Genomic DNA, 22,634 nt, shown 5'->3' on the forward strand with positions numbered 1-22,634 from the left:
CAGAAATGTGCAGGCCACTCCCGGGAGATCACCTTTGTGAATCGGTTGACATGCACACTTGTTTAAGTCACAGAAGTACGAAAAAGTGCCTGCTTTGCTTTTTGACTTGTGTGGCTTATATGACTGCAACACGATCTAGGAAATTAAAGATACCCCCAGCCCCCAGGCAACACTAGACCAAATTTACAGCAACAGCAAAATTAAGAGATGTGCTCCCTTTGCTCCCATACTTATCCCACTTCTTTGCATCACATGTTGGATTGGGAACTGCTTAGTGGCCATAACCACTGCAAGCACACCGTAGCCATGGCAACAGTACACAACCGGAGTGCCTGCACACCTTTGGTCTCCTGGCGAACCCCACATTTCTCCGTACACTCCTCCCGCCAGCCTTAACATGGCACATGGCGCAAGAAAAAGGCCCCCTTTGTGCTCCTCATGTCGAAAGCAACAAGTCTTTGGTGGTCATGCATCCCGTGTCACAATCCATGGAGATAGGTGGGCCCATTATCCAACAATGACCGCAGCAGAGGCTAATAGGCCTCCCGAGATCACTAATCAGTGTCATATTATAAAGAACGTCTACAGGCCTAAAGCCTTACCTAACAGGCCATTTAGAAACACAAACCTTGGCTTGATAAAGACCCTTGTGTGGTCGAAACACCCGTCGGCACCTGGAGCAACACTAAAAACCCAATGACAAAAACTTTGAGCAAGAGTGCTCTTTATTCATTGTGACAGAGCAGTCTCAAGTATCTGAGACTACTTGTAAACCTGATACACAGCTCCAATCACAGGGGATTCCCACAACAATTCCCTCGCATCCATGAAGACTGATTCCTTTTCCACCTATTGAAGCATTTTATATATCCTTCCTATGATTGCACCAGGTTCAAAGTCTGTGTTATGTTATGTAGTCAAAGGTCATGTGATGTCATTTCTTTTGATCTGAGCTCCAATGGTGGGGTGTAAAAAGTGCACAGTGGTTGTGCATGCTTGGGTTTGTAGGGTGCTGCAGTTGCTCTCAGATGTACTATATCTAAGAGGGAAAAAGGTGATGATAATGGACCTGTGCCCCAACTACTGTAAAATAAAGACTCCAGTATTTGTGTGGTGTTTATTCCTCTGGATATATCTCTCCAATATTCACCCCATTTCTCATGTATAAAGCTGGCCTTCATACTTGTCTTAATCCTCCGCCCCTCCCGTCTCACAGATTCCCTCTGCATCAAGACCTTGACCTTATTTCTGACATGTGGACTTTAGGAACATTGAGAGAGCAATAGATTGATGATGTTTGATGTACTGCAAATTAATGTTCAATCAAAATTGTGATAATGGGCATTGCATATAATGCTTACCTCTATACCCCAAAATGCATGTTGATCATCGTTTACGCCAGCTGCTTCCATTTTTTTAAAAGTATTCACTGGACGATTTCTAAACGTGTGGTGCCTCGTTCCCACAGGATCCATTCGAGGAAAAATTGAAGGGTGTCATGATGTCGATACATGAATACCTTGATGTCCCTGGATTGTTCGGAACAGAGCTCGGCACCCAGATCTACGAGCAGAAAATTGTTGAGCTGGAAAAGGAAGGTAGGTGCCTTTTCGCCAATAGGAAAGCAAGACCCATGTGATCCTCGACATGCAAGTGGGGAGGTCACATCTCATGATTGGATCGAAGTGCGAAAAAATGGGGGTGAATACAGAGAGAGCAGTAAACGCAAGGAACAAGTGCGCGTGTGATGGGGTAAAGGTGCTATATTTAATTTCTTCTTAATTATCGCTTTCAAGCTTCAAACTGCACATCATTTCCCAGAATTTTCCTGGGAAAAAGAAAGCATTTTTGTGAAACAGAGTTTGGCTAAAATGTCCACTTTCAAACCTTAACCCCATCAGTTTTCTTAGGATACATATATCCAAACATACATATTTCCTAATGGCATAGCAATGGTGTGGGAGTGTGTGTGTGTGTGTGTTGTGTGTGTGTGTGCCTAATGGCATAGCACTGGTGTGTGAGTGTGTGTGATATATGGCATACATGTCTTACCGTAATCGTACATTCTGATGCTTGTATCTGCTTGGATTCACATGCTTTGCATAGGCCTACATCTAGTACTAGGTGCATAGTATTGCACATGTTTTTTTCGAAGTTCAAAAAGGGACGTCGACTGGGTGTGTTTGTAATATTATCCCTAGTGTAATGTCTACTATACGCATCGAGGTCCCTCAGAAGGTTTTGTTCCTGACATGAGGGAGTATGGAGTGTATGCGTGGAGAATATGTAAGCTGTGATGAGGTGTGAAACATCTCTGATTTGCCCTAGAAGCTTCAACCCCAAAAGAGGAGGAAGGTTGGGCACATGTGAATCTAAGCAGATACAAGCATCAGAAAAACTATTACTGTAGGTGATGTATGCCTTATGAGGCTTGTGGATTTGCTTAGAATCACATGCTTTGCATAGATTCATGAGCAGTACTTGAAGAAGGTGGTGGGTTGTTAGAAGGTAGAGTGGCAAACAAATGTTTTAACACTGCCTGACCCACCTTTGTGTCATCTTTAAAATGTGTATGTAAACAGTAGTGTTGTGTGAAGGCTTGAACATAGCTCCAAGTGACAGCTTTGCAAATAGCATCCAAGAGGACATTGGCAATGAAAGCTAGAGTAGCCCCTGTGCACCAAGTTGAGTGTGCTCTGGGCTTGAAGGGCAATGTTCTCTTAGCAAGAGAATAACAAAGTTGTATGCATTTGATAATCCATTTTGAGATAGCCGATTTAGAGATAGGACTCCCCTCTCTCCCTGCGGCTATATATACAAACAAATGGGCTGTTTTTCTGAGGGGTTTAGTCTTTTGAAACTAATACATGACAGCCCTTCTGACATGTAAGGTATGTAGACTTCTCTCTGCTGCATTCTTTGGATTTTGAAAGAAAGCAGGAAGTTCGATGGACTGATTTACATGGAACTTTGAGATGAACTTTGGAGAAAAACCTGGATGTGTGCACAGTACTACCTTGTCTCTGTGAATAATGACAAAAAGATCTTGTACTGAAAGGGCTTGTAATTCACTTACTCTCCTTATTGATGTGATAGCGTCAAGGAAAGCAGTTTTATATGTAAGATGTTTAAGATTGGCTTTGTGCGTTGGCTCGAAGGGGTCCCCCATGAGCTTTGTAAGTCCCAGTCGGGAGTTGGATTTGCAACTGGTGTGTATCGTTTTTTAACACCCTCCATAAATGCTTTCACCACAGGCACTTTCCACCAGGAAATGTTACTTTGTGATGTGGTGTAGACTTAGAAACCCGCTAGGTGCACTCGTAGAGCATTAAAGACTAAGCCTGTGTCTAAGACATATAGTAAATAGTGTACTATCTGTGAAGTTGAACAGCCAATTGGGTTGCTGTTATGTGCTTTACTCCATAAAACAAAGCGTTTCCATTTGTTAAAGTGTCTTGTATTAGGTTTGCGTGCTTCCTTTAAAATGTCCATACATCTTTGGTTTAGGTTTAAATGACCAAACTATATGACCTCAGGAGCCGAGCTGCTAAATTCAGCGTCTGAGGGCATGGGTGGTGTCCCTTGGTTCTGTGGCAACATGTTGTATGCGCATGGCAGTTTCATTGGAGGCCAAAGAGACATTTTCAACAGGTGTGAAAACCGTGTTTGTCACACCCACATAGGAGCTATTAGGATTAAGGCTACTTGTTTCTGGTATAGCTTGTGGACTATCCTGTTGAGAAGTGGAGTTGGGGGAAACGCGTACGCAAATCTTCCTGACCAGTTCATTAACAGTGCGTTCACCTTTGATCTTGTATGGGGTAACCTGGATGCGTAATCATGGTATTGTGCATTCTCTTGTTTAGCAAAGATATCTATGTCTGGAAGCCCCCAGTCTGTGAAGATGCTGTGTAGGACATTGGCATTCAACTGCCACTTGTGTTCTGACAGGAGTTTTGCACTTCTGTTTAGTACGTCTGCTAGAGAATTTAGTTCCCCTGGAGCATGTGGTGCTGTCTGTAAGTATGAGCACTTTTTGTACTAGCTGTTGTTTGAATGCTTGTAGAGCCTTGAAGACTGTTGTAGAAGGTTGATATGCTTTTTGTTTGGTTAATGCTTGTGTTCACACCCTGTGCACTGTTTGATGGAGAAAATGAGCTCCCCAGCCTGTTAGCGATGTGTCTGTAGTGAGAGTGGCTTTGATTGCTGGGGTGCTGAACGGGTTGCCTTTTTAAAAAAATTCCACCACTGCATAGATAGAACCAGAGGATGCAAAATCACCACTAGATTGTCCCATAGACCATTTGCTTGCGACAATTGTTTAGTTAGCCACTCTTGCATAGGATGCATGTGCAACCGGGCGTGCGGCTCAAGGTAAATGCAGGAAGCCATCATTCCCAGAAGGCGCATGGCCTTTCACACGGTTACCTGATGACCGACTATGTATTTAGGGATTTGAAACAGCATGTTTTGTAAACTTTCATTTGAGGGGAAGACTAAGCCGTCTTCTATTCGAATTAGCGCCCCCTGAAATTGGGGGGGGGAATTGTTTTACTTGTCCGGTTGATGAAGAAACCTAATTGAAACAGCAGATTGACTGTTTGTTGAGTATTTTGCTGACACAACTGAGGTGTTGCTCCTGTTATTAGCCAGTCATCTAGGTAAGGGTACACTGGAATGGATTGCCTCTGTAGGTGTGCGGCCACCACCGCAAGGAGCTTGTGGTGCTGATGCTATGCCGAATGGTAGCACTTTTAACTGTTAGTGACTTTCCCACTTTGAATCTTAGGTATTTTCTGTGCACTTGCACCATTGAAATTTGAAAGCATGCATCTTTCATGTCCAATGTTGCCATGTAATCCCCCTGTTTTAGTAGAGGAATTACTTTCTGCAGCGTTGCCATCCTGAATTTTTGTGGCTTCACATACGTCTTTGCAGGGCGCAGGTCTAAGACTGGGCGCATTTTTAGATCTTTCTTTGGAACTAATACCTTGGGTTTCCTCCAGAGGTGGAACTAGCTCTATGACTCCCGTTTGTAGTAGTGTTAAAACATTTTGTAAAATCAAGTGATGTTCCGATGACATTCTTCTTGATCGAGGAGTATGGTGGCGAGGTGCTTGTAGGAATTCTACTGAATAACCTTTGGCCACAGTTGTTAGCCCCCAGCGATCTGACATTAGCCCCTCTCATGTGTGGGTGAAAGATGTTATGCAAACCCCTACTGAGGAAGCATGGAAGTGTACCTGAACCAGAGCCTAATTTGTTGGAAGAGCAGTAGAGCCTCTAGAGACTGCAACTCTGCTCCAACCTTTACCTCTCCTAAACCCGCTTTGAAAAGAGGAGGATTGGCTTTGGGGAATTCTACCAAGAAGATGAGGAGGATCCAAAGCCAGACATCGAGGACCTTGAGAAACCCTGGCTCTGAAATTAACACTGAGCATTGAAGGTGCCTCGATGGATAAAGGGTTTATTAGAAATTTGCCCAAGTGTTTTTAGGGTTTCATGCTCCTTGTTGGTGGAATCTAACTGGTCGTCTACTGCCTTTCCAAAGAGGATGGAATCTTGAATAGGCATACTTATTAAAGTTGCCTGAGTTTCGGGTTTGAACCCTGAATCCCGGAGCTATGAATGGCGTTTGAGCCGCGTGCTCTCAGCTATTGCTCTACCAGAAGTATCTCTGGAATCTAGAGCATGTTTAAAAAATATTCCGGGCTACTTGTTTCCCTTTTAGCTGAGATTTTGAGTAGGTGGGACGTAACTGGTTTGGGATGGAAACCTGTTGTTTGTATATTTCATCCCACTGAGTATTATTATAACTTGCAAGCAACGTAGTATTGTTTGCTATGCAAGTCAAATATGCCCCAGAAGCGGTTACTCTCTTGCCCACGGTATATCATCTCTTACACTCTATATTAGGTATTTAGCACTACACCGTGCACAGCCACCCTTTTTCTAGTGGTGGTGACAACTAGTGTATCAGGCTTTGCATGACCTTTAATGTAAAGAGGATCTGAAATGGATGGCTTAAGAAAATGTTCTATCTTGGGATTGAATGCACAAGTAATTGAAGGTGTAGTACGAGATGGGGTAAATCTCTTTTTTATAGACTGCAATAGAGGAATAGCCAGACTGATGGCTTTCCTCTCATTTAAAATAATATCTACGAAGTCAGGTGTAACATCAGGAGGGTCTATAATGGTGACGTCAGGGTCATCCTGATCATAGTTATAGGTATCATTTGGGACATCATACCAAACGTCTTGATCTTCCTCACCCCTGATCTTGATAAGAGTAATGAGAGACTTGAGTGTCAAGATGTGGTTGCTCAGGAATGTCCACAATAGTATGTGTGGGAGAAGGCCGACTCCTTGGGGATTTAGCTAAAGGCTGCCCCATTTAAGTCTAATGTTTTTTGCCTAATTGGGTACTTTTCTGTGAAAGAGGAGACCTTGTTCATAGTGGCCTCGAGACATTTTTTAGACCAGGAACCTGTCTTGGGTGTTTCATGTAGAGGGAACACAATAGATTCAGGGTCCTCCCTGGGCCTTTTCTTTGGAGAGACAGAGATAATTGGGATGTAGCCCCAGTATATTCTGGCACCTTTTGTGGGACAGTAGGTGTGTGTGAGATCTCTTCCTGAGACTTTACATGGTGTTTGTCCTGGCTAGAATGAGTTTTGTGTGATTTCGACGTGTGTTTCAACGTTTGTGAAATATCCATCGAGGGACTTTGATGCACGTCCACTGGTACCTGTTCACTGTTTTCCCCTTGTGCTAGATGCGGGTGCGGAAGCGCAGCCGGTTTATGGCGCTTATGGTCGGTAGGCTGTGAGGTGTCTTCTGCCGGAATGCTGCTTTTGACACATCCATCAAAGAACGGCTCATTGTTGCATGCTTTTTAAGTGTGTACGTGTGAGAGTCTTTGTCGCCAGTAGCCTTCACCATAGCAGAGTACTGCAACTGCCTTTTGGGGCTGGGGACTAACACACAGGAGCCAGATGATTCCCTTGAAATGTCTTTGGCTTCTGAAATGGAGCTGTTGCTGCCTTGGCCTCCAAGGCCTGACTCAAAGGTGCCACTTGGGGTCTCAAACTCGTCCATCATGGCGTGGGCCGCCCACCATTTGGTGTGTCGTGCTTTAACAGTTTTGGGCATAAACAACTTGCACAACGCACAACACTCCTCTGGGTGGTCTTGGGAAAGGCAGTGGTTGCACACTCGATGGGTGTCTTTCCACAGGTACTTCCTGTTGCAAGATGGACCGAATTTAAAAGGAGTTCTCTCTATTGCTAAATATTACTGAAAAGGCAGCTAGACAAAGGCAGTATATATGGGAAGTGGAAGTATGCATTCTCTAAGAAAGGTAATCAGTCCCCCCACTCTCCCCACTGCAAGGCTGAAGCCTGGTGTAGGCAGAAGCCTGTCGCCGGATCAGAGGACTCATCAGATTCGGCAGTCGGAAGGTGTTTGAATGTTCGTCGAAACGTGTGTCAAACTGCGACCGTCGAAAGAAGTTGAAAAGTAGCAGTGCTACAGACTGCGTGTAACACGTCCGACCACAATGGCAGAAAAAAACTATCTAATGGACCTTGACGCATGAGGAATCATGGGTATAGTAGATCTCACACTAGGGATTATATTACAAACAGGCCCAGTCGATGTCCCTTTTTGAACGTCGAAAACAACATGCGCGATACTCCACACCTACCACTAGATGTCGGCCTATGCAAAGTATTGTAAAGTTAGATGCTGGCTGAAATGATGACAGTTGAATTGATGTAGTTCTCAAGAAGTTTATTCCAGCATCATAGCATGATTGCGGCCAACCTTTTTCCAGGGGCTTCTCTCAACTGACTCAGGAATACTCAGTACTCATGTCACAACAATTCTACTGGATGTAATACAGATGGCACTACATTCTACATTCTAGGAAGATGAAACCTTTTCACAGATAAAACATGTTAACTATGTACAATGAGTATTACTTGACTCACATAGCAGAAAGTAATTAACTTTACAACACAACGCATGTGATTCTAAGCAGATCCACAAGCTTCATAAATATATATATTCACAGAAAACACTTTGTTAAAGGGACGTTATGGTTAAGTTGCACTAATAAAAACCTATGAAATTCAGTGAAAACACTTTGTTAAAGGGATGTTATGGTTACAGGTAAAACCGGAAACCCCCAGAATTCACCAGTTACGGTAAGCTAAGCATCCATAACTCACGCCTTCACAGTGCACTGCTAAGACTAACACCCAGGACATCAAAGATGACATCACAAATGCTTGCCTCCATCCCAAAATCCTAGGCCAAACACGCTAAAACACGGAAAAACACATGTCGAGGGAGAAACTGAAAGAGGGAAAAATTCAAATTCACATAGAGATTTAAAACTCACCATGGGACTCACTAAGAGATATTGTGAACTAATATCAAAATCAAGTCTGAATTAAGAGAACAAGAAGATGACAAATCAGCCATTTCAACAATAGGATTGTGAAATTGAAACAATACCTGGCACTTCTTGCCCCCTGCATTGCCGCTCTCTGCCCCAACTTTCAGTGCTATGCGGACGACACTCAGCTCATTTTCAGGATCCCTTCTGCCACCTCTTCTCTCATCTCTGACTGCCTGTCCGCCATGGCTCATCGGCACACCTGCTCCCTCCTTTCCTGTCGCTCTCTGGCCGACCTCTCTTGGCCCTCTTCCTTCTCCCACCTGTGAGGCTTAAACCCTTGGGGTCATCTTCTACTCCACTCTCTCCTTCTCTCCTCACATCTCTGACGTTTCTAAGAGGTCACACTACCAGCTGCACCTCCTCAGAGGTATTCTTCCTTTCCTCTCCTTCCCCCAGAAGCTCACTGTCTCCAGAGCTCTGGTTTTCTCTAGGCTGGACTACTAAATCTTCCTGCTTCTACTCTCCGCCTTCTGAAACTCATCCAGAACAGGACTGCAAGACTTATCCTTGGCCTCAAGCCGAGGGATCGTATCTCTCCAGGACTGAAATCTCTGCACTGGCTCCAAGTGGCTGCGATGATTAAGTTCAAAACCCTCTGCATTGTCCACAAGGCGTTCTGGGGCCTGGGGCCTCATTACCTCCAACTCTCTCTTCCTAAATATCTTCCTTCTCGAGCTCTTCGCTCATCCGCCGCCAACTCCCTCAGGGTCAGTCACTTCTGCAAGCAATGAGTTGGTGGTAGATCTCTGGGGCCTCCCTCTGGAACAGCCTCCCTGCCTCCCTGAAACTTGAGGAGAAGCATCTCTGTTTCCGGAAGCACCTCAAGACCTTCCTCTTTGCTTCTGCTTTTTCTCCTCCTCTCCCCTGCTGAACTCCTAACTGAAACTGCACTGGTCACCTGGCTTCCCTCTGATCTCGGGCCCAGTTCCCCTCCTCCGCCAGCTGCACTCTTGCACTGCCTTCCGGGCAACTCCTGCACTTGGGGGCTGTTTCTGTATCCCTGCAGTCCCCACCAGCTCTTGACACTTGATCTCTGCACTTCCCCCTGCACTTGCCACTAACTTGCTGCACTTTTACCTACTGTTTTATTTATCTTTTTTATTTAACTGTTGATCCTATGTATTGCACTGCACCCTCTCCCTCCCCCCGCACTTTCCCTTTCCCCCCTCCCCTGCACTTGTGCGATCTCAATGTCACCTGGCCAGGTAAGAAAAGTTAATGACCTGCCGTTCCAGTTCGCTCTGATGTTACCCCAGTGGAGCAAAATAACTTCCAGCCATACATGGGAGAGAATCAACACAGAGACGTGGGCTCACAAGCTTCCTCAGGAGAGTCTAACAATCATTTTCATTGCACCCATGTGGGTAAAAGTGTGGTACCCTCACCCCATGTGCCTCACACATGGCAATCGAACCACTGATCAAACTGAACCCAGTGCACAACCTGTTAACACATCTGGGTCAACAGGTAACACATCCAAATCCACAGGCATTGAACTTGACAGCTTGGTTTGACTCCTGAAATCATAGAATGCGGGCACTTAAACTTTCTTCATCATTGTACGGACACACTTCATGAGGCACAAAAGCGCGATACCAGAGCTTGTTCCTTTAACAATCGGAAGCAATTTGTTATATTGTGCAAGACACGCCAAGTGAATCCAATAGATTCTTCACCAGCAGACATTGGGCTCTATCACAACCATGGCGGTATGCCGTTGGTAAACCTGCCGGGATACCACCAATGCAAATAGTGTAACCGCAACTCGATCTGGCGCTATTAGCGCCGGATCCCAGGTTGTGGTAAGGCTGTTACTCTCCATTTTGTTACGAGTTCATAGGACGCTATGGAGCATGTTTGGCGCTATTACTGCTGGCGCTAATAGGGCTGAGGAAATAGCACTGCAAATGGGCGGAAAGTGGAGACTTTTACCTCCAGCAAAAAGCTGAAGGTAAACTTCCCACTTTCTGTCCAAACCCGGTATTGGCCGAAGCAGTAATGCGGCGGTAATAGCGTTACTGCTGCATTTTTACCGCTCCACCCAACCCGTCATAACCCCCATTGTCATTTTTCTACTTTACATACTGGAATCAGGGTTAATGTTTAACTCTCTCAGAGTGCACCTAGCAGCACTGGCTGCAGATGCCACCAGTTGGTAAGAACTGCTGGTTAATCTATGCACAGCAGGTGACACTAAAGCTGATTCATGCGGAAAAAGGCCAATGTTACTTACAACAACTGAATGTTCTCAGCCTGTCTCTGTTTTACATTCACATGCACCCTACCCGTCCTCCCCAACAGGTTTAATACAGTTGTTAAACAAATAAAAGAAGTTATCAGTTGTGACACAAATGTTTAATTTGGTATCTATATGTTATTTTCTGTGTAAAAAAAAAGCCTTTGTTTTATAGACATGTCGATTTTTATTTAAGTAAGTGTTTAAAATGTACTTCCTAGTGTTCCATAATGTAGTACACACACATAGGTGTAACCATTTAGTCCGGTGATGGTGCTTGCATATAAGGGCATTGTAGGGGACATATTGATATGCAGGTATCTAATTTCTTATACATCAATGCTGATGCCTATTTTTAAATTTGAGAAAGATTAAGTGAAACATTTTGGACCAAACGCTAGATAGCAACCTAAGCGCAGCATGCAAGTAGTAAAACAGACATAAGCTGCAAAAATACTGTTACAAGTAAGTAATGTCTATGATATAAATATATATATACAGATATGCATATTTATTATAATTGACATCAAGATGATATTTGCGCTTTCTCTCATAATACCATACATATGGAATGTATATAATTTGGCATGCTACTGATTATACACAGTATTATTGTGTTATAAGTGCATTGTAGACACATTGGCTTTGCTCTTTGTATCTCGAAAGTCTGAAACCAAGAACATAAATATTCTTTCAAAGACGCCTTAACCACACTGACACTTTGCACTTCTGTGGTGGCCATGGTTTTCAATTTGGAAGGCACATACACAGGCAGAGCGCATTGCATTAGTAACAGGAACATGCTTCATGCACTGAAAACATGGCACTCTCGTAGGCGTCATAGGTGGTACTAATCCTCAAGTCCACAGCTGAAGGCTATACCGGCTCTGGCACCTGGCCTATTAGCTTGGGTTTCCAGCTATAGCTACAAACTGCATCTACACACAATACGACTGTTCGCTGGTATTCTAAATTAATTCTGAAATAAAGCTTTATAGTCATTAATGGGCACATGATTTAAAGGTCCTCTGTTGCAGCACTAGAGCTTTGAGTCTTCAGCCTGTGAAATTACTTTGACCATGGATATCTTGTGTCTGTGCTCCTTAGGGGCAGTGGAGGCTTCCAGAAAGAAAAGGGTGTGTGCTTTGCACCTGCGAAAGTACAATGACGCCCTCCTGATCCACGACACTGTGCGAATGTTAGATGCTTTTAAGACCTTAGATATATTCTACACCTTGGAGAAGATCAGGAAGACCCAGAACGACCCCACCGAGCAGTTCCTCTTCAGGGTATTTGATGGTAAGGAGGTTTTCAAAGTGGACATTGATTGTTTTCAGCGTTTCACCAATTGCACATCTGCATATGACTGCAACTACTAAATGCTAAACATCTGCAATGTTTCTGAGAACACTGTTTACCCGGCACCATTCGTATTAAAAAAAACCTATAATGGTCATTCTTTAGGGGTAGCATCACTGCTATTTTGTTGATGCACCCAAATCTGGAATATTGACATATGAATTGCATGTTTGCCTTTAGCTTTTACTTGTTCTAGTAGCTAAATGCTTGCGCCTAAGATCAGTCACTGATTATGAACATGATGCGTCCTCAAGTTTCGAATAAAGATTGTTTTATAATACACATGGTGACATCATCACAGTGAATTATCAACTGTTGCCACTTCTTGTGGGCTTCTTAGCACTTCTGTTACTCCTATAATGTTTAGGAAACGAGACTTCTTGAACAAACTCCAAAGAACCCTTGCCTTAGTGGCTGCAATAGAAGGTATAATAGAGATGAAAAATCATGTGTAAAAACTCTCTGGAGGATTTTCTAGTTTCTTTCAATCGAGACAGGTGCATGGACCATAATTTACATGCTTACCATCTCCACCCCTCTTGCTTGTCGGAAACAAATACTTTTTGATCAGCATCTGATCTCCATGATGCCGAAAAAGAGTACAGGATAGTCAAAAGTTATTTTTATAGCTATAAGACCAAATAAAAAAAAAATAACAGGATTCCTATAGAATCTGCCAGCTTTTTGCACCTGCTCAAAGCTAGATGGCTCCCATTGCGATCCATTTTAAAATCCTTCCACCATGTGTACGTGAATGGGAGGAATTTACATTTGTTGCCACTACAAAGTGCAAACACTGCATGTAAACGGTACCCAGTCAATTTACCGAAAATATTTCAGAGTGGTACATTTCACCAAAGACCATAATACTGAAAAACACAGAAAATATTTAAAATATATATATAGGGTAGTGGGGTAAGGGGTTGGGGTGGCGTTTTAAGTGTAGAAAATCAGCGGGATTGGGAGGCCTCTACCAAATTTTAAAAAATCTTTTTCGGTATTTTGGTCACGATGAAATGTACCACTCTGAATTTTCTATCTGTAAAATCACATATAACCCATGTAAACGTGCTTCTACCAGGTTATACATACATTGTGTACATTACATAGTTAAAACAATGAACATTGCACAGTGGGGACTGCAGTGCAGAACATGATGGTGGTTCCCTCTGTGCAGTTTGCACCTTTTTCCAAAAGACCCCACCTACCCCCCAAATGGAACACTATTGAGGTGATTTTATAATCAGCGGATTGAGAAATGGAGACGTAAAAACGAAGCATAATGCTATCATGCCTCTCTATCCCACTGCGGCCCATTTTCGTGACCACGTGAGGTGGAGGAGGGCCAATGGGGCAAAGATAAGAACTCGGATTTGCTGTCCTCCCCCTATACCCCACCCCCCCTTGTGTGTGCACTTGCTTTTACACTTGCATGAAAATAATCAAACAAATGGACTTCTATCGAATCTGCCTCAAATTAGCACCTGCTAAAGAGCAGGCGAATTCCATAGGAATCCATTAGTAAACGCCAGCTGCACTGGGTAATTTGCAGGAAGCGTTTACTTTACTCGTTTACAAAATGGAGTATAGCAGAGAAGAGTGAAGGCATTTTCGTCTAGTTTTATTCTTGAGTTTTGCAGTTTGCCTTGTAAATGTGGAAAATTGCACGTAAGTGCTAACGTTGGTGGTCCCCTGCATGAAATTTGCATTTTTTGAAAAATGGAACCCAATATATATTAGCACTTTTTCTTGATAGTGCAGATGGGGTTAACTGTAGTGAAGAAGGGCATCAGGCCTAGTAGGCCCTAAACGTCCCACTGGAGTATGTTTTATGTGGTTGTGAATTGGGGTGGTTAGGTTAAGCGCCCACTACCTCTCCTCCTGATAAGGTGTCTGGGAGCCCATTTTCCCACAGATTTGTATACGTCTAGTTTCCTTTCTGGAGCTCGGGCACTGAAACAACAGGTCTCAGTGGAATCAGTGGGAAAGGCAAGAGTTTTGTTTGGCGTATGAATGACTCCTTTTAAAATCTGGAAAAGCAGCAGCCATGTCTTTTAAAACCCCTTTCTCTTTTTTCAAGAAAACCAGGGAACGCTGCGTCAGTTGGCGATGGACAAAACCAACGAGAACCCTAAATTGCTACAGCTGGAGAAGACTCTTTTGGAGCACTTTGGGGCGTCCGCAGATTCCCGCGGTATTATTTTCACCAGGACCCGCCAGTCCGCGCACTCGCTGCATGAATGGATGGGCGCCACTGGCGGTCTAGCCCAGCTGGCTCGGAAGGCAGCCGTGCTGACTGGGGCGGGATCTAGCAGCCAAACAAAGCACATGACGCAGGTAAAATTGGCGGTTTATATTTTGATTTTACTCTGCTCGTGAATAAAATCAACCAAAGAAAAGTCAAAGGTATAGGCAGCACTGCGGGAATTCAAGCAGGTGATTTACACATTGAACACAGCACTTAACTTACTGAGCTATGTGACCAACAGTTAATAATTAAGGGCTAGATTCATGGAATTTCTTTGCACGGTTCACAGTGACTGCACTGCTGAAAAGTGACTTTGTACTGTGACACAAACCCTGATTCATGGAAGTGTGCAAAGTGTATTTTTGCAGTGTAAAGTCAGTGCAAGTGGTCATTTATGCAGTACAAAATGACTATGCTCTGAATCGGGCCCTATTTGTTTTCCTGGCTGCAAGCCTGTATTAACTAGACATGTGCATAGATCAAAGTAATTTTCTCTTTATGGGGCGTTTGATTCTGTTTAGATTCACATGCTATGCATAGTCCGCCATCTAGTGGTGGTTTGGAATCAACCTTTTATTTGCAGCAATATTTACAGTGGGGCTCATTTTCGAAATCCCGAAAATTGTACACAAGAGGCCCGAATGCATTTACACTTATGTGCAAACTGGTTCCATCCATTCAATTTATGTCATTTGCACCACGAAGTGCAAAAAGAAGGTGTGAAGGTTTGGGAATAGACAAAGAAGGGTGCCATCTTGAAGAGTGAGGAAAGAAGTACCACTCGGGAAGCGAGAGAAGAGAGACTGTGAATAAGGGGGAGCTTTGGGGTGTTTGGTGAGAAAGGAAGTGTTGGTTTGGGAAGTGAAGTGAGCGGTAACATCAGGGAAAAAAGGCAAAAGTTAGATTACACTAGAGGGACATAGTAGGGGGAAGGTAAGAGAAGAGGACTTCGTAAAGCTGAACTTGTCTGTCCAGAGGGGAAGAATTGTGAGACAGACAAAGGGTTCACTGAAAAGACCACTGAGAGGGGAAGGACTGTGAGACTTGTACAGAGCGAGAGAGAGAGCATTGAGAGAGGACTGTAGATACAAGGAGACAGAAGGATACCACCGGGAGAAGAAGAGAGTGTAGGCACTGATAGGCAGATGTATAGAATCTGAACATTTCAGACTAAAAGGAGAGTTCACCTCCCGTGGAAGAGAGGTAGAGGCAGGGCCTAGGATTAGGCAAGGCATGAAAAGAACAAGGAAGTCTCTTGGGATGGGAAGAAGGGTGTGAGTGAGGATACGGCCAGGCAAGCCTCTCGATCAACTCTACCAGGGTCAGCCAAGCGCCCCAGAAAGCAGGATCCTAAGTCTTTGGCAAGTAGGTGGCTCCAAATCCTGTACCCCAGGAGAATCACCAGCAAGTGGCATAAGAGGCAAAGATCTGGTAGACACAACACCAGGCTGCCTGTAAGCTACGGGTCTTTTGCAGGGGACCTCCCGAGGGACAGAAAGAGAACTGTAGCAACAGACCACACTACTCTTGGAGTCGCTGGAGGGAGGACATATGACCTTCTTGAAGACAAAATATGTGCTTTGAATCCTTTTGTTTTGAACACTGGGAGCACTTTTGTTGCCGCCGATTTTGCTTTGGATTGAACCTTGGAAGCCGAACACGTTTACTGAGGGTCCCATTTGGTGCAAGAGGGGAATCTCTGTTCCTTAAGATCCTTTTGCTAGATATGGTTGCCCACCACTTCAGACACATAGGACCAGATTCTCAAAACTATTTTTGGTGCAAGTGATGCTCTAGCGCATCTCCTCACTTGCGCCCAAAAGTAGAAGCCCAATTCACAAAGCGCCTCTGAATGAGCGCATCACGGATGCGCTCATTCAGAGGCCGTTTCCCCCTCCCCCTCCCCCTTTGCACATTGGCCCAAATAATGGAGCATTTCAGGGAATTTAAAAATGCATCCTGAATTCACAAACGGGATGCACTGTTGAATGTCCCAACATAATAGTCATCCCCCTGCACCTTTCTAAACACGTGCAGGTGGAGGCTTAATCCACAGAGTGCACACTTGCATTACCAGCCCCCAAATAGGGATGGAAATGCTTTTTGTCCCTCTTGCCCTTCAATTGGGCCCTTTAACCGCCCTTCTCAGTGAAATGTGCTCTCAGAAACCGCGTGGTTGCTGGGAGCCTGTCATACATTAGTGTCGGGGGCTGGGCAGCGCATCTTTGCACTATTGTCCAGCTCCTCCTGAAATGCTAAGGTCACCTTGGAGAATAAGGTGACTTGAGCATTTCGGTCATGAGCGCAAATGAAAGGAGTGCATTCTCTGCAATCCCTTCATTTCCACTTATTTTTGAGAATCTAGCCCAGACACTTTACTTTTGACCATCCTTATCATCCTGACATCTTTAGAAGTGCTTTTGGCAAATCATCCTGATATTGTTATGTTGGGTAAGATTTTCATTTTAGTGCTAAATCTCCCTCACTTGTGAGACCCCCCCCCAAGACTTATGGATCGTTGTTCCTTGTTCCCCAGTGAGTGGAAACCTTTTCCCATACGCACCCTTTCTTTTACTCTTTTTATGGGTGTCATTTTTCTGACTCTCCACAGTGTACTTTTGATTTGATCCTTTTTGACAACTTTTTGACATCTAAATGTTATTGTTGCAGCACACAGCACTTTCTGTGCAGTGTTGCTGGGTTGCCCTTTTTTATTTTCTCTGGCTTACCTTCAGTGAACAACTGTTCCCAAGGGTTGAAACGATATTTTGATCCTCTCTGCATTGTATTCTGTGAGACCAGCACACCCAAACCTTATGGGGAGTACTGAGGAGGTATAGTGTATCCCCTTTATCACTACCCCTGTAACATTTCTGTTACAGTGACAAGCTTAATCTAGATGGCAGTTGGCAGTGAACTTTTTACGAATTCAGTGCAACTTACTCACAGGCTGTTTCCACAGCTGTGGTAAGGCATCCTTCGGTGCCCATTATTCCAAAATGGCCACTGTCTTCTTTTTTTGCCATTTTTCATTTGATTGTCCTTTCTTGGTTCTTCCGCTACTCTCCAGGGTGGGAAAGTCCTGTGTGCAAGTTTTGTCTTCGGCAGGAGACCTCGGGCAAGCCCGCCCAGGCACCAGAGTGTCTGTAAAAGGCAGGAAGCGAGGGAGAAGTCCAGAACTCTGCAGCCCTTTGTCTTCCAGCTTGCTTGTTTGGAACCAGTTCCAATTGGGAGGTTGACTGCCATGAAAGTTGCACACCTGTTGATTGGCTGGGTTACTGCATTAAGTTCCGATCCTGGGAGCTGAAGAGCTAGCCGACCACTGGTACCAAATTCGAACAGGAAGATGAAGAAAAGCCAGCTAAGGCAATTTCCAGCGACCGGAGAGCCTGCTGTGTAAGTGAGTGTATAAGTTCACCAACTGGGTTTTGCTTCCCCTGACTTGCTGTAAAGCCTGTCTAGAATATGTCTGCCTTGGGTTTTACCTACCTTAAATAGCTGTGTGCCATTCTGAATAAGTGTACTGTGGGCTTTACTGACCTTGGACTGCTTTGTGCAATCCTAAAATACTGTAAGGTGTTATTGCTTACCTTAGTCTGTGTTTCACTGATCTGAAAAGCAACTGTAATAGGTTATTACAACATAAGTTCTTGCTCACCTAGTATAACTGAAGGTTATCCTAAATGTAGTTGTAGGTTTATACTCTTCCATGAATTTGTGTTCCACTAATCAGAAAAGTATATCTGTAACAGGCTTGGTTTACTGTGTGATTTCTACAACTTAGTGTCACAGCATAACTGGCCGGGACTACTACCTTTGAATTGCTGAAAGGAATCTAAAAGTAACTTGTGGTTTTTCTCCCCCTGAATAGGTGTGTTATATTCTAAATGTGTATAATTAGGTCTGACTTACCTAGAAATACCGTTAGTTATTCTGAACAAGGTCTATGTACCTTAAGCATTGTGTTGAATTTTTATACTATGTTTATGATTCTATGACACATGTACTTACCCCCCAAGATTTACCTTGGCCTACTTGTATTTATAATAATCCTTTGTTTTGTATAATACGTCTGGGTGTAAGTGTTTCTTCGAAACCGTTTATAAACTACTGGTTCTTTGTCCTTTGCTACAGCCCTCTCTCCCTCCTAAGATAACCCTGGCCGATCTGTCTAGCTACAAAATACTCAGGTGGTACAGCCTTATAATAAGAGTGGAGTTTTGTACTGCCTCAGTGCACAGTTTTGTGAAGCCCTTAATTGGACTTTAGAAAACCGGCCCTAACGTGTTAGTATTTCCTTTGGAAAGCACCTTGAAACTTTAGGTTTTTTAAGCACATGTATAAACAAAACCTTGAACTGTATCCTTGTCCCCATTCTGACAACACAAGTGACAAGGCAGCAAATCCACAGTCCACAGTCCACAAAGTGGGGACCATTCCTTCCATAAACACAAAGGTTAGGAGCACCCTCTATTCTAAACATGCCATTGCATTAATTAACTGCCTCTATTTGGAATAAGCCAGTTCTATGCAAACAGCTAGAGACTGCAAAGTCCTGATCTTGGTTGCAGTCTGGTTATTGGTGCCATTGCAGGAACATTAAACAACAAACATCAGCTATATCTGCAATGAGATACCAGCCTGGAACCGTAGAATAACATGCAATGGTTTGCTTTCTTCTAGAATGAACAGCAAGAAGTTATTCAGAGGTTCCGCCAGGGCGAGCTGAAGCTCCTGGTCTCCACCAGCGTGGCTGAGGAGGGTCTCGATATCCCAGAATGCAACATTGTCATCCGCTACGGACTGATGACCAATGAAACTGCCATGATACAGGTACCTTACTGTTTGGTCATTCTTTAATCCGTAATCCTTCATCCTCGGTTCCGTCCCTTGGGCTCTCACCTTCCATTACCATCCCAACACACACACATCTCACGTATGCATGGGATCATGCTATGTTACTGGGACTTATACCATTCATTGCTACCATTTGCTTGGTCTCCAGTTGCTCCAGGGGATCTGAAAGTGGTGGGGGGTGGGTTTGGGTAATGGGGAAAGAGTGAAAATGCAAGATAGCTTTGCTTATGTGTGGATGCTTGCAGTTCGGAAGTAGCAGTATACTGCGTGCAGGCCTGATTCTAGGTCGTCTGTGCCGAGAGCATAGAGGCATTTGTGCCCAGATTGTAGCCTTGTGTGCCCGTGATGGTAGGGTGTATTGGCCGGGACTTTGTTGAGCTATAGAGATCTGTTGTTTGATGTCTGCCCTCTTGTTTGATGAAGGGCTCTTTGGGGTATAGGAAGGGTCAGCTATATGTTTGTATTTCCCTTTTTCTGTGTTGAGTGCCCTTTTTTCCTTGCTGATGGGTTCGGAGGGCTCCCACAACCTGTCTTTGCACTGAATACTTTCTTTTTTCCCCTATGCTAAAGAGAACTATCATAAGGCCCCCCAAGACCTAATGCCTGTAATTTCACGTCTCTTTGGATACACATTTTGGAATTCTCTCATGTTGAGGGCCTTGCTCTTGTTTTGTTTGGCACTTTAGAATGCTATAAATATTGATAAAAATAAAAAAAAGATGATACATTTATTTCAATATTTGTTTAAGCCTTCCAATACCTGAATGTTCAAAGAGGGCCAAAAAGGAGACATTCGTTCCAACAGTTCCTTGTGGAATGTTGCGTAGAATAATTTCTTAAACAAGGCCAAGTTTTCAAATGCATGCATATGCATAACTTAAAGCATTCTGGTACTTCGTCCAGACTAAGGCCCTCATTACGACCCTGGCGTTAAGGGATTACCGGTACCGGTAAAGGTACCGGTACCGGTAATCCCTTAACGCCTGATTACGAGGTCCCTTTGCGGTTCCCGACCTTAACGGCTGGTCTGTACCGCAAAGGGACCTTGAAGGTGATTACGGAACCGCATTTTGCGGTACCGTAATTACCGCCTTCCCCATTCCCATTGAGCAGCCTACAAGTCTAAGAGGAATAGGATGCAGAAGTTGCTAGAGTCTCTAATGGAACCCATTTGGATTTTAAGATCCAATAGGGCTGTTTCCGGACTATGGCTAGGCCGAAAACCTGATTGTATAGTTCCTAGTAGATTATTGGATTCCAAATGGGTTTGGATTTGAGAATAGGCATTTTTATCTATTATTTTCAAGAGAAAGGGGACTGTGGTAATGGGGCAGTAGTTGGTGGGTACTGTGGGGTCCAGTGAGGGTTTTTTCAGAAGTGGTGTGACCCAAGCTTCTTTAATGTTAGTGAGGACTACATTAGTTCTGAAGGAGGCGTTGACAAAATTGGTGATAATGGGAGAGATCGTGGGTGCACACAATTTGATTAGTTGGGCGTGAAAGCAGTCTCCTATTTACCCCTGGTAAACAGCGGGGGGATTCCATTGGAATCCATTATAAAATTCAGCCTGCAAAATTTATTTGCAGGCAGTGTTTTATTTCTCACAAAGAAGAGAGTAAGAGTGAAGAGTCATGGCCGATTTCTCCTTGATTTACTCTCCTGGTTTACACTCTGCTTTGTGAGTGTTGAAAATTGCATACAGCAGATCCAACAGCACGCAAATCCTTTAGTTGGCAGTGCCATGCATGCAATTTGTATTTTTAAGAAAGTGACTCTAAAGACATTTTCATGAAATGCTTTCAAGCAGTGGAGGGCAACTTGTGACCCTCTAAATAGTTTGGTCTACAACTCCCATCAGTGTTAGCCAGTATAGTCAATGGTGGTGGATCACAGGAGTCGTAGGCAACATCTTCTAGAGGGCTGCAGGTTGCCCACCAATGGTGTAAATACTACCGAAATGAATGTTGGTGGATATGACCGGGCACAATACTTCTTCAATGGTCATTATGATTTTGATTGCACCCTTTCATTTGTTCTGGTCTGCTTTCTCGAAGGCCCGAGGGCGTGCCCGAAAAGAGACCAGCACGTACTCTGTCTTAGCCAATAGAGGTGGCAAAGAGGAACGTCGGGAGCGCACCAATGAGTGTTTGGAGGAGCTGATGATACGTGCCATCAAAGCCGTGCAGGCCATGCCAGAGGCTGAATACCTGCTGAAGGTAGAACTATGAATGCAAATACTTCTTATTTCAAAATGTGTCAATACACGCTCATGACATCTTAAGGTTGGTGATAATAAGACCTACCCGTGTAGGGGAAACCTTGTAAAAGGTTTGTAGATTCCATTTTCTCCCCTGCACTTTTTTATTTTGATGTACAGACACTATTCTGAAATGCACACAACTACCCCATAAACCATTACTGCACATGGACATGGGTGTGAACTTAAGGTCAAGAGCAGACATCTAGTAACATATCAACAGCCTTTGGTCGGTTCATTGTTGGGACAGTTAACATGGCCAGCCCACCTTAAGGGGAGAACCACCTTAAAGGAAGAAGAGGGCAGCTAGGGACCAGGGGAGGAAGGAGGAAGAGGAGGGGCTAGTCGAGCCCGGGAGGCACAACTCTGTAGAGGGAATAAAGAGCGGTTAGAGATCTCCCCGTCTCCGTGTGTTGTGTGAATTGTATGAGGGGCCTAGAAAAGAGGGACTCCGCAAAGTGAGGCTAAACCAACCACAACATTCATCTCCCCCCAATTCCGCCTTAGCGTGTGGCATCATCCTAAAAGCTAGAGTGGTTGTTTTAGTTTCATCCGAGGCAAAGTCTCTGAGTTTCACTGAGGGCCTCTTGAGGATGCTCTCGGCAAATGTAGAGTTACAAAGCCGCAATACTTTAAGCACCCTACATACAAGTTATTATTATTAGCTATGGTAAATATGGGTTTAAATCCAAATAGCAGTCTGAGGATGATAGAAAACAGCGGTCTGCAGATTTTTTGGACTTTAACTCCCATGATCCCTCACCATTGACTATGCTGGTTACTGATGATGGGAGTTGTAGTCCACCAAGTGCGAGCATAATTCAGACCCTATATTCGTAATGGATGTGGCACTTTAGGTGCAGCGAATGACATTCGGTCACTTTTGGGTCATTCTCATGCCAGTAAAGTAGTGGAGCTAAAATGAGTGAGTTTGGCTTTTTGTAAACATCACACTGAGAAGCACTTTGGTGATTTAAGGTGTGTGTTAATGCTTGGGAATGGCATCAGATTGAAGCAATGGAACACGTGTCTTGCTTAGCAGGGTGAAGCTTCTTCCACGGCTCCTCGAGACTTAGCAAGCCCACTCGAAACACTGAAGGGGAGGCTGAACCCTCAACCTCGTACTGCATACATGCCAACATTCCGACCCACCTGGGAGGGACATTTCATCCGAGAAATTGGGAGACAACATTTTTGCCATAGGGATGCAT

At 44.1% G+C, this 22,634-nt stretch overlaps 1 protein-coding gene across 3 annotated transcripts in view; it reads left to right on the forward strand.

The window, feature by feature from the left end:
- The window catches only part of DHX58 (DExH-box helicase 58), a 73,460-nt gene that overhangs the window by 31,075 nt on the left and 19,751 nt on the right, over positions 1 to 22,634 (forward strand). For all 3 annotated transcript variants that reach the window (XM_069634478.1, XM_069634480.1, XM_069634479.1), the window contains 5 exons: positions 1,469 to 1,598; positions 11,810 to 12,001; positions 14,142 to 14,398; positions 18,993 to 19,142; positions 21,221 to 21,382. In XM_069634478.1, coding sequence (XP_069490579.1) covers positions 1,469 to 1,598; positions 11,810 to 12,001; positions 14,142 to 14,398; positions 18,993 to 19,142; positions 21,221 to 21,382 — 891 coding nt within the window. The remainder of the gene's footprint in view (positions 1 to 1,468; positions 1,599 to 11,809; positions 12,002 to 14,141; positions 14,399 to 18,992; positions 19,143 to 21,220; positions 21,383 to 22,634) is intronic.

The sequence above is a fragment of the Ambystoma mexicanum genome, chromosome 13, assembly GCF_040938575.1.
Source record: "Ambystoma mexicanum isolate Mex_15411 chromosome 13, UKY_AmexF1_1, whole genome shotgun sequence".
Taxonomy (NCBI): Eukaryota; Metazoa; Chordata; class Amphibia; order Caudata; family Ambystomatidae; genus Ambystoma; species Ambystoma mexicanum.